The sequence below is a fragment of the Mauremys mutica genome, chromosome 1, assembly GCF_020497125.1.
Source record: "Mauremys mutica isolate MM-2020 ecotype Southern chromosome 1, ASM2049712v1, whole genome shotgun sequence".
NCBI classification, from domain to species: Eukaryota; Metazoa; Chordata; order Testudines; family Geoemydidae; genus Mauremys; species Mauremys mutica.
This window is the reverse complement of record NC_059072.1, coordinates 282,327,505-282,340,205: the sequence shown is the minus strand read 5'-3', so window position 1 is coordinate 282,340,205 and position 12,701 is coordinate 282,327,505. Positions and strand designations below refer to the sequence as shown.

The window sequence follows — 12,701 nt, the reverse complement described above, 5'->3', positions numbered from 1 at the left end:
AAACAATTTGGCACCCTTGTGAGTACGCTTTATGATACAGTCTTTAATTACACAATGATGTGCTTTTTTCCCCACAGAACACCTGCCTTGTTCAGTGGACAGCTTGGATGGCACTCAATACATAGATAACTATTCAATATTTACTTTTACCCTCAAGGTGAGAAGGAGTCTGAATCCCAAAGAATAAGCAATTGAATCAAGTGGTTGTACACACTGTTATTGTGTACAAAAATATACCAAGGTCTTTTATGAAAGCTTGTAATGTTCTGACTTTGGTGGTCATTATGAGATACGTATACACAGACTGTGGTATGAATTTACTTAATGATGTATATATAAAGCTGTGCTCATAATCTGTGCTGCAACATTCAGCTCCACCTCTCAGCAGGGAGGGGCTAGCTCCAAGCACCTACTATCTTTTAAAGCAAGGAAAAAACAAGTGATGGGCCATTACATTAATGGGAAAACACTGAAACAACTTGCAGCTGAAAAGAAAACCCCAGTCTTGAAAACTAAGAAAGGAAGGAATTTCCCCCACTATGAATCACCATAGTCTGAGAAATTTAAAAACTAACACACACAAAACTACCCCTGCAAACATTGTGAAAAGAAAAGGGATTTGAAGTGAAATAGATCCAGAATTAAGGGATAGTCTCAAAGGTGGGGGGCTGTCTACGAACCCTACATCCCTCTTCAGGGCTATGCTATAAACTGGGAATCTGAGCAAAGGCAATAGGTAACCTGTCTTAAAAGGGATTCAAATGAGCAAGTGTAAGGTTGCGTCTATGTTTATTTTCTCCATAACTTGTATGGTGTTTGCTTTCCTTATTACTTCATTTTTTAATCTGTAATTTTCCCCTCAAACAAACCTTTTATTTATTTTTTACCCCAAAAGGTCTCTGTTGTGCAAATGGTGTGTAGTGTGTCCCCCAAATGAAGTAATAACTGGGGTGCAGGTTTCATTCCTTTGGGATTGACAAACCAAATGGGAATAGTCAGTGTCTGGTACTTAAGAGCTCGGGGTAGATAGATTTAAGGAGACCTGAGACTGGAAAGGCTGTTGAAGTCATCCTGCAATGAGTATTTAGGCTGGAGGAAGCCAGGATGAGACCTTTATGCCTGTAAACTGGCTACTGGTGTCAAGGTTCTGAGCCTTGAGAGCATAACATTAAGGCACACAAAGTTATACGGCAGATGGTAAGAGAGCCCCTGGACTGGTCTGAGTGATTCCCAAAACATCACAAATTGCATATAGCAAAGGGGCCAAATCCAAGGACAACCTTAAACCTGGCAATTCCTAATTTTTGAGTGCTTGACTTTGCTTAAAGTTAGTCTGTAGGCAATTTCCTAAATTTTTGAAAAAAACTAAGTTAAATTTCATCACATGGAACCATACAGGGATCATTACTCTGATTAAGTGTGAGTTTCCTATACATTCTAACATGCTTACCTGTCCTATGTATTTATATGGATCCATTATAGCATCTGAATGCCTCACAAATGTTAATGTATTTATTTTCAATACCTGTTAGGTAAGGAAGTGTCATCCACATTTTACACTGGGGAACTGAGGCACAGACAACTTGTCCAAGGTCAAACAGGAAGTTTGTGACAAAGTAGGGAATTGAACCCAAGTTTCCCTGAGTTCCACTTATTAAAGCACTGCACTGGCATGCTTCCTCCCATTTAATTAACAAATTAACATTTAATAGTTTCATTAAATGTTTAGAAAGCAGTAATATTTAGGGAAAGTTTCATACTGATACATTATTCCATAAGCAAGCACTCTAATTTTATTTCAAAGTGAACTTGATGCTTTGGATGAATTAAATATAACTGCATAGTAAACCCAAAGAATAATGAATTAGTTCCCAAATTAAATTTCAGTAATCACAACCTATATCATCTCTTAGAAATGTTGGTGAATTGAGAAATTAAAGATACATAGTCAAAACAAATTTCTAGGACTTGATATACCCTACAAATTCCCAAGAAATCAAAACTTCTATACAAATAAGGGACATGAAAAAATACATAAAGAAAACCCTTTGAATAACTTGTTTCACGATTCTGCATTTCTGATGTAAACTACAACGAAAGGGAAAACAATCAAGCCATGGGGAATTGAGGTAACTCTCATTGGCAAAAATAAGGAACAATAAACTTGTAGGGGGGTCCTGCCAAAGCAAGACATCCATTCATGAATTACCACTGGGGGGGATGTCTTGCTTTGACTCATGCAAGTTATACTTTAATACTTTTAACTAGCTCAGAATTTCCCTCCTCTTAAGGAATTCAGTTAATCTGCTGGTCTGAAAGATTTTTTGAAAAAAATATGTTACTCAGTAATCTAATTTCATCTAAAATCAAACCTGTGTGTTTATTGGATTCCTCTTTGATAATCAACTCAAAAGCAGTCAACATAAGATTCAACTGTTCTGAAATTATACTTAATTCTTACATTTAAATTTAGTTCAGTTTAAGTATGGCTAATATGAGATATCCTTTTAAAGTACTTTTAATATGAAGAATATACTTACAGCTTCAGCTTCTGCTCTAGTCTTAAAAGTAATCACTGCATGGAGAGAAGAGTCGTCTATCTGGCAATCTTCAATTTCACCATATTGCTTTCAATAAGAGAAAAATGTAAACTAATTGAAAGATTCCTCTTCTATGTACTAAGGGCTAGTCTATACTGGCAGCGCTAAAGCACTGCCGCGGTAGCGCTTTAACATGGCTTGTGCGGTCGCAGCGCAGCTCTCCCAGCACTCTAAAAAAAAAAAAACCCCACCTCCACGAGGGGCATGGCTCCCAGTGCTGGTCTACACTGGTGCTTTACAGTGCTGAAACTTGCTGTGCTCTGGGGAGTGTTTTTTCACACCCCTGAGCGAGAAAGTTGCAGCGCTGTAAATTGCCAGTGTAGACAAGCCCTAAAAAAAAATCACATGGACTTGAAAATTAGATAGAACTGGAATTGATACACACTGAAGAGACCTTAATGGTTAACTTGTCTTTGTGAGAAATACTATATAATTTTTATATGCACTTTAAAACACTGAACACTGAAGTATTTGGACTCCTTTTGCAAAAATTTACTAGTGCATACTATCAGGATGAATCATGGCTCTCCTCTTCTCTTTCAGAGCCACTGACTCCATCATTGTCAGGAAAATGTCTGCAGAAAGACTAATCTTACAATGTGCCCAAAAGGTGAGAAGACTCAAATTCAGTCTTATCTCCAGTGACAGCAAGTTCCAGAGCTTAAGGTTCTCTACCAAGAAAGCTCTGCTCTGGTCCCTATGGAGCATACTTGGGCTCCATCTCCTCAAGCATCCCTGACAATCACATCTGCGTAGTTAGAGTGCAGAGAGATGTGGTCATAACTGAGCTCTAGCTCATTCAGGGTTTTACAGAAGAGGACCATAAAATATTTTAAACTGTAGCAGATAATATACATATTAATACAAACCAAGACAAACTTTTTTCAAATTGCTGTGCAAGAGAAATATGATCTCACCATATTTTCTCTCAACTAGAAGTATTTTGGTCTGAAATATAGTTGCAAACACTGTAAGAGCAAAGCTACTAAAAACAAACACTGATGTAGAACTCTGTAAGGCACATGATGAAGTGCCAGAGGTTTCTGCATCAATTTGTTGATAAGCATCATAATATTGATGTTTATATTTAAAGTGTGATATTTTTAAATTTTTATCCGTTTAAATAATCAGTTGCACAAAAGATATATTTTAAGCTTTTCCCCCCAATTTTTATCAATTTAAATTGTCTCAGTTGCAGGAAACTACAGGTAGGGTGGTGGTCAGAAAATTATTTATTGATAGTGGATGTTGAGGGTCAAAAAAATTAAGACATTATAAAACTTAAGATACAAACTGTCAACATGGCTTGTCATAAGTAAATATCCTTAAAACAAAAATTCTCAAGTAGCATTTTTCTTACTTTGCCTATGTGTATATTTTTATTACTATCGAGGGAAGGTGGTTTTTTCCATTGGTTTGTGCATGTATGGTGAAATCGGCATTTACCAACATTTACAGATAAAAAACGAATCCTTCCAATCGTATGTCATCATGGGCCACCAACCCAGCACCACCACCTGCGCATTAAACTCAACAACCAAAATTAGACCAAAGTATTATAGTCCACAGAAGACTAAACTATTGTGTGAGACAGGCAGAAAATAGTAGGGCCCAAGGTGCACCAATACCCGAGGCCTCTGCAATGGCAGGGAACTGATTAAGTGAGAGATATCAAGATGATCTTGGCAAGTGACTCAGACCTAATGCTGCAGAAGAAAAAAAAACATCCAAAGTCACTGCCAATCTGATGTGGGAGAAAATTCCTCCCCAACCCCGCAAAGTCCCCAAACACTTTTATTAAGAAGACAAAATTAGTTAAATGCAACACTATCAAAGGGTTTAATTGTGGAAACAGGGAAAAGACAAGTTATGAGAGATATCATAACCATAAACCTATCCCCACACAGCAGGTTTCCATTGACAGATGCAGACTCCGTCTCTTCACAAGGAGCTTCCTTCTGTCTCCAGATAAGGAGACAATAAACAGAGTACATTAACCTCTCTCATAGTAGAATGCAAAATCTTAAAGGTGACCTTGCAAAGTTTTTGGGGAAAATTTTTTAATGGCACTAGTGTGAGCTTATGTTTTAAAATCCTACTAGATATTTACAAAAAACCCCAAAGTCTTTTTTTCCAGTTCTTATTTTGCCTTGAAATTGGTGTTTTTGAACACACACCTTTGCTTCTGCAATTTGTGTAACTATTTTCTATGAAAGTGACATGCCAAACCCATGTTTAAAGACATGTTAATTACTGACTACAGTCTGAGTTCGCCCCCCTCTCAGTCTCTCTGTACAAAGAGGCAGCAATTTAGCTATGTTAACAATACAATCTAGCAGCGTGCAAATTAAGAGAGATTATTTGCATCCGCTTGCTATGCGGATAGCACTGATGTAAGAAGGGTTGGAGCTCAAGTTCTTCTCACTCTGGTTTCTTCAGAGGAAGGGGGCAAAGCCACTATTTAGGTTTTTTTGTTGTTGTTTTTTTTTAAACTATGATGAAAACAGATTGTCAAAAGCAAAGGCAAAAGCAGCTCTTCATGGATCATAAATTAGTTGAAAAAGTAAACAAAAAAGCTTCAGAGGTCAACTTTAATTACAACTTCAGTAATATCAGCAAATATTCAGACTTGACATATATGCACAGGTTAAATGTGAGGTCTGACTTTCCAGAAAATTAACTCTTTACACTAAAAGTAGTATAATTATTATGAATTCTGATTTACATTTATTTTAATGCCTCGTAGAGGAGTTTAAAATATTGTTTTAACTGAAAATCTAAATGTAATGTTGGCTGAAGAATCTTACTAATGTCCATATAATAACTAGTTAAGTTTCCCAATAATAATAAAAAGTCATTTCAATACATCCATTTGTATAGCCATACTCTGCTGCTGGAAATGTGACTGCTACAGAAGAATAAAAACTGACATAAGATTATGTGTCTTATCCTCTAAGTCAACCACATCTTGAGAGCTGTTGGGCCACAACTGACTCCTGTTCCTGGTACACAGGCTGCTCCTGTTGTGGTGAATGTTCAAAGACAAACAGAAGGCAGACCTGACTGACTGCTCCACAATCTCAGTGCAGGACTCTCTCAGCCACCAGTAAGAACCACAAGAGCTAAATCTCAAGAGAATTGATTGTGACACAGCCTGAACTTATTTTTGAGAGCTCTGTAACATCACCAGTATCCACTCTGCAAAATGAATAGGTTTCTCCTTCATTGCAGGCTTGAAAAGAAGAGATATAGATCAGGCAATTTTTGCCTCTTGTTTGATTTTCTATATGCTAATATAACGGACTGCTGACAAATATAAACCCAGCATCAAATTTTGAACTGCAGCCCTAAAATTAAGAAGTTAGGAAAAGGGAATTCTGGCTTTGTCCGTGTGCCATTTTGGGGACACAAAGACTTCTGGGAGTGGTACTAAGATCTTGCAGTTGTTGTACAGTTCTGGTCTCTACTCTCAAACTCAAAAAAGTGGGTATAACTCACTGAGACAGGACTGTCAGGCATAAATAAAGTTGAAGCAAGTGTATCTACAAAAAGGCAGTTTGTTTACACATTACCCTGTTTTGTTACAACACAGACGTCTGTTAATCTCTTTTGAATATGGTATTCTGTTGTTTAGAGGAGTGGTCCAAGATTTCTTTTCATTCTTATACTCCTCCAGTTCTGGCAAATGTCCATTACCAGTTGTTGTTCTGCATGATTTTTACCCAAGGACTTACTACTACCACCACTCTAACAGTAGAATGCTAGGATATTGAATAATTGACAATAGAAAATTTTACCTTCAGATTCTCTCCCTGGTGTACACAACACCCACGTAAACAAACAGGGAACAATTTAGCATCACGTATGATTCTTTCACCCTTTTCCTATGCTCCTTTTCTTTGGCAGTAACTTTGGATGATTTTTCTCCTTCTACAGCAGGGGCGGGCAAACTTTTTGGCCTGAGGGCCACATCGGGTTTCATAAATTGTATGGAGGGCCGGTTAGGGGAGGAGGTCATGGCCAGGCCCCCACCTCCCATTCCACCCCCCGGATTCCTGCCCCATCCAACCCCCCGGTTCTCTGACGGCCCCTCCGGGACCCCTGCCCCATCTACACCCCCCCGCTCCTGGACCCTCGCTATCCCATCCAACCCCTCCTCTCATTCCTGATGGCCCCGCCGGGACCCCTGCCCCATCCAACCACCCCTTCTCCGTCCCCTGACTGCCCCTGGAACTCCTTCCCCTGACTACCCCCTGCCACTGCATCCAGTCCCCCATCCCCCCGCCCTCTTCCTGACTGCCCCACTCCGGAACCACTGCCCCCATTCAACCTCCTGTTCTCCTCCCTGACCCCTATCTACACCCCCATCCCCTGACCACTCCCCCCAAACTCCATTGCCCTCTATCCAACCCCCACTGCTCCTTGCCCCCTTACCACGCTGCCTGGAGCACCGGTGGCTGGCGGCACTAGTCGCGCCACCTGGCTGCAGCCAGGCCATGCCACTGCCATCGCGCAGCACAGAGCACTGGTTCAGGCTGGGCTCTGCAGCTGCGCTGCCCAGCTCACAGCCCCGCCGTCCAGAGCATTGCGCCGGCAGTGGAGTGAGCGAGCTGAGGCTGTGGGGAAGGGGGACAGCTGGGGAGGGGGCAGAGGCTAACCTCCCAGGCCAGGAGCTCGGGGCCAGGCAGGACGGTCCCGCAGGCTGGATGTGGTCTGCGGGCTGTAGTTTGCCCACCTCTATCTACAGCATGGGGTGTTAGTCACTTTGCAAGATCATCTTGATACATCTCACTTAATCAGTTCCCTGCCATTGAAGAGGCACCGGGCATTGGTGCACTTTGGTCTGTACTATTTTCTGCCTGTCACATATTAATACTTTATTCGGCTGTTTCTAAAGAATGCCACCTGAGTTAAGTAAAAGTTCACCTTTTTCCTTTCCCGACCTTGTTTGAAGTCCTTCCATAGTTTAGAAACAGAAAGCTCTTTTTAAAGGTAGAGAACCTACTTTAGAACTCCTTGGTTAATTAAATACTGGATTCTAGTTGATTAGAATCACCCCTTGGAAGTTTTTCCCTGCACTACCACAAAACTACTAAATCCAAGGAGAAGAAATGTTGAAGTTACTACATACCGCAAAATGAGGAAGAAGATCTTCTCTATCACTTTCTGTGAATGCAGAAATCTCCAGCGCCCTCGGTCGATGATCCACTACTGCATGAACTGGAACCCCTCTTCCACGACCCCGGCCTCGTATTCCTCTGCCTCTGCTACGTGATGCACCCCGACCTCGTGCATTAATTCCTCTACCACGACCTGAAGAAAGAATCCCTCGTTTTGCAGCCTAAAAAGTTTAAACATAACTTCAGTCCACAACACATGGGCTAAACATTATTTTCACTGAATTAAAATACAATCATGTTCCAATCACAATCTTTGTTAATGTCAAATTTAGAGACTTATTCCTAGCAAGAGAAGTGGATGTGGGTTTTGTTTCAAATAAATTTAAGCATTTTAAGATGATCACCTTCAAAATTCAAGTAAACTAACTCTCAGACTTGTCCTAAGGAACCATTGTGAATGCCTTTATGATTCTGAAAAAAAAGGTTACCTTTGTTATACGAGATGTGTTGCAAATCACTTAAGTGTGTGCACGCGCTCAGTGCATTTGAGCCAGAGAGTTCTATGTAGCAGTACCTGTCAGAGCAGGGCATGCTCCCTGCACTGCTTCATGCCGAAGGTATAAAGGGTAGAGCTGCCCTGATACTCCTTCAGTTCCTTCACAGTGGCATCGTGATGAATACATTGTGAAGCAGAGATGAAGAAGGGAAGGTTGTGAAATAGACATGTGCAATGCATCTCGAACATTACAGTACAGATAAGTAACCATGTTTTCTTCTTTGAGTGCTTGCATATGTCTATTCCTCTTAAGTGACTCCCACTGTGGAAGTGGAACAAGGAGTCTGTTTGAAGAGAGACTACAGGACTGTTCTTCCAAAGTTTGAGTCAGTTCTGCAGGTAGCAATAATCGTATACTACTTGGCAAAAGCATGTACTAATTCCAGGTTGCCGTTTTACAGATGTCTGCTATAAGCAGATCTCTCAAGAAGGCAAAGAAAGTTGCTTGAGCTGTGGTGGAATGAGCTCACACCTTTGAAGGAGCTAAAGTGTTTGTTACCTCATAACTTCTTGTTATACACAGTTATCCAGTAACAAAGTCTCTGAGCTGACGTCATCTGCCCTTTCATTATATCTGCACAAAAAGACATGGAGATTAGCTAAACGATTTAGTCCTGTCCATATAGAAGGACGGGGCACATCAGATGTCTAATGAATGGAGCCTTTCCTTGCCCTTATGCATATGAGACTTAGGAAAAAAAGGTGGGTAAATAGACAGCCTGATTAAGGTGGAAGTTGGACACCATTTTCGGAATAAATTTTGGATGTGCCCTCATGGAGACTTTAAAGAAAACAGTGAACGGGGATGTCCCACCATTAAAGCCTGCAGCTCACCTACTCTTCTTGCAGATAGACAAAAAGAAAGAAACTGGCCGACGGGTAGGCTAAGGAGCAGGTTGTTAAAGGCTCAGACAGAGATCTGATTAAAAGCTGACAGTACAAGGTTCAAGTATCAAGGAGGAACCAGCTGCTTAACTGAGAGGTAAGGGGAGAGTAAATTCTGTTTACCCGTTTAGAGAATCTAACCCACCATAGAGTTAGAGAATACCAAACACTTTTGTATAGAAGGGTGGATAGCAAAGAAAGCAGCTAAGGGTACTCAAGTCGGGGTTTGAGTGAAGTACTTGACCATAATGAGGATAGAGAATGTCCCCTTCTCTGTCTGGACAAAATGTTAATATTGATTGAATGGTCTGTGCAGGTCTGAGAAAAAAATATTGCCTCAAACAAGAATGGGCTATCAGTATAATCTCTCCCTATCCTGTTATAGCTTGAGTATGACCTTGTGTATGAGTGGTACTCGAGGAAACTCATACATCAGAGTTGACCTCCAGGGAAGGAGGAAAGCATCTGAAAGAGAGCCTGGGCTCAGACTTGCTCTGAAATAGAACTGATGGCACTTCCTGTTCTGTCTTGTTGCGAACGGGTTCATACTGATAATCCCACACTTGCAAAAAAATAAATCTGAGTATACTGAGCTTCATTGCCAGTCATGATCCTCCTGAAAAGTCCTGCTGAGGTGGTCTGCTAGGACATTCTGAGCTCCCAGGTGAAATGCTGACAGAGTGATTTCATTCTGGATGCAAGAGTTATATAGGTGGATGGCCTTGTGACATAACGGTATGGATATGGCACTTCCCTGCCTGTTGACATAAAACATTGGTGTCATGTTGTCCTGGAGGACTTGGATAGTTTGGTCTTTGATTCAAGGTAGAAAGACTTGACAGGCTTTATGTATGGCTCACAGCTCCAACATACTGATGTGGAATGCTCTGTAGTGACGTCAATCTACTCTGTTTTGAAACAGGAGTAGATTAAGTTATATGGAACTTCAGTGCATGGCAGCAGGGGCCACATGCACACAGTGCACAGCAGGCTAGTGAGGGGTAGATTTACAACCAAGTTTACTGTGAACTAGGTGTTTGTGTACATAAGCCCCCAAGCTCATGGAACTCAGGACCCAGTGGTGTGAGGTGATGGATACCCAAGCACCACAAAATGGCAGAATCTGTCCCCAAAGGGAGGAGAAGAAAAAGGAAGAACTTATATTACTGGTATTCTTCTCTTTCGTGGGCAGTCAAATTGACTGGTCCAATCCTGCTAGTTGCTGTATAGTCAATGACTAAGAGGCAAATGATGCCTCCTCTGTGACATGAGACCCCATTTGACAGAAGAAGATGATCTGGGTTGGTAGAAAGGTTGTCATAGTTGTTGCTGTGGTCTGTATTGCTTCTTTCAGGGAGCTGGCATGTAGATCCCTAGTGAACAGTGTGGCAAGTGAGTCCTTGAGGCTATGTCAGGCCTCATCTCCTCTCTTATCTGACAAAAAAGACCAGAGATCCCTCAAAGGGCAAGTCCTCAATGATCTGTTGCACTTCTGCACGTATGCCCAAATTCTGAAGCCACAACAATCTTCTTATGGTGAATTTACTCATGGAGTCCCAATACATATAATCATATTTAGACAGAAGCGCCTCATAGTTACAAATGTGCAACTGTAGATTCGAGAAGAACTATATTTTCCTGCCAAATAAATCTAGTTTCATTAGCACTGTTTCTTATGGTGTAGTGTGAAAATGACGGTGGCACTAATATTCATTTGCAGCTGAGTACCAGGGAGCCCAAGGTTCGATGTGAATACAATAGCTCATAACCCTGAACAGGTACCTAATAGCATCTGTTTGTTGTCAGGGTAAGGGTGGCTGCAGTCTGCCAAAGGGGCCTGCAAAATCTTACAGTGCCTCATTAATAGGCAGTCTACTCCGCCTGGACCTGAGGACTGCAAAATATCACAAAGCTGAGGACAGACTCCAGCACAAACTCGGCTTTCACTCCCACAGCTGCTTCCACCCTTTCTCATAAGATCTTGATAAGTCTTAAAGTCATCTGGTGCTGGTGACAAGGATTCAAAGTAGTACCTCATCAGGAGAAGACAAAGTATTAAGAGGGGACAGCTCTTCTACTTGATGGGATGGATTCCCATGTGAACTTTAGTCTGCTGGTTGGACCAGGACAAACTCAGGAAGGTCTAGCTGTTGAGAGGTCTGAGAAATCGTAGAAGCCCCTGGAGCAGGATGGGGTGGAGAAGAACTGTGCTGAGATGGGACAAGTCGTGCACTTTTAATGGACTCCTCAGGGTGCCCAATAGGGCCACAGAGTAAGGCATAAGTGGCCACTGAGATGAGTCCCAAGGACAACTCTTACAGTAAACACAGCAAGAAGCTCACCTGCTACGTGATCTCGACCATCTCGCCAAAGATTAAGTAGGCCAATAAGATTTTTCTGGATCTGGTAAGGGAGGGATCGCCCCAGATATATTCAGAGTCAGACACTGGTCCATCATGTACTCCCTCAGGCAAAGCTCTCTCAATTTTTGAGTCCTTTTTTTTAAAAGGAACAACAGATGTCACACCTTTCCCTAATGTGACCTTCACACAAACACAACAAATAGCAGTGTTAGGAACAGAACAGTGGGGTAGCGCTTTAACGTCTTTGCCCCTTTTTCCCTCCCCCCTGCTGCTGATGGGGGGGGGGGGAGGAGCAGCTGCCCTGGGGCCAGCATTTTAAAAGGGCCTGGGGCTCCAGGCCGCCACGGGTGTTTAATATTACTTTGACCCCTGGCCTTCTGTCTCTAAATATGTCAGTGGTGTATAGCCTGATGAATAGGGCAAAATACATGATGTTCTAATTATTCCATGAACCCAGAGACAAGTAGTTTACAGCCTTTTAATCCAGTTTCCTAGATAAGCTGGGAGAGTACAATATGATGGGGGCTAATTTAGCTACAACGAGTCAGGAAAACGATCTTGGAGTCATCGTGGATAGTTCTCTGAAGATGTCCACGCAGTGTGCAGAGGCGGTCAAAAAAGCAAATAGGATGTTAGGAATCATTAAAAAGGGGATAGAGAATAAGACTGAGAATATATTATTGCCCTTATATAAATCCATGGTACGCCCACATCTCGAATACTGTGTACAGATGTGGTCTCCTCATCTCAAAAAAGATATACTGGCACTAGAAAAGGTTCAGAAAAGGGCAACTAAAATGATTAGGGATTTGGAGAGGGTCCCATACGAGGAAAGATTAAAGAGGCTAGGACTCTTGAGCTTGGAAAAGAGAAGACTAAGGGGGGGCATGGTAGAGATATATAAAATCATGAGTGATGTGGAGAAAGTGGATAAGGAAAAGTTATTTACTTATTCCCATAATACAAGAACTAGGGGGTCACCAAATGAAATTAATAGGCAGCAGGTTTAAAACAAATAAAAGGAAGTTTCGCAGCACATAGTCAACTTGTGGAACTCCTTACCTGAGGAGGTTGCGAAGGCTAGGTTGCGAACGCTTACCTGAGGAGGTTGCGAACGCTTTTTAACAGCGTTTAAAAGAGAACTGGATAAATTTATAGAGGTTAAGTCCATTAATGG

General features: G+C 41.6%; 1 protein-coding gene across 2 annotated transcripts in view; it reads right to left on the bottom strand.

Moving 5' to 3' along the window:
- The window catches only part of RBM26 (RNA binding motif protein 26), a 105,750-nt gene that overhangs the window by 24,523 nt on the left and 68,526 nt on the right, over positions 1–12,701 (bottom strand). For both annotated transcript variants that reach the window (XM_045011047.1, XM_045011054.1), the window contains exons 19-20: positions 7,732–7,941; positions 2,541–2,627 (exon numbers count right to left, since the gene is read on the bottom strand). In XM_045011047.1, the coding sequence (XP_044866982.1) occupies positions 2,541–2,627; positions 7,732–7,941 (297 nt within the window). The remainder of the gene's footprint in view (positions 1–2,540; positions 2,628–7,731; positions 7,942–12,701) is intronic.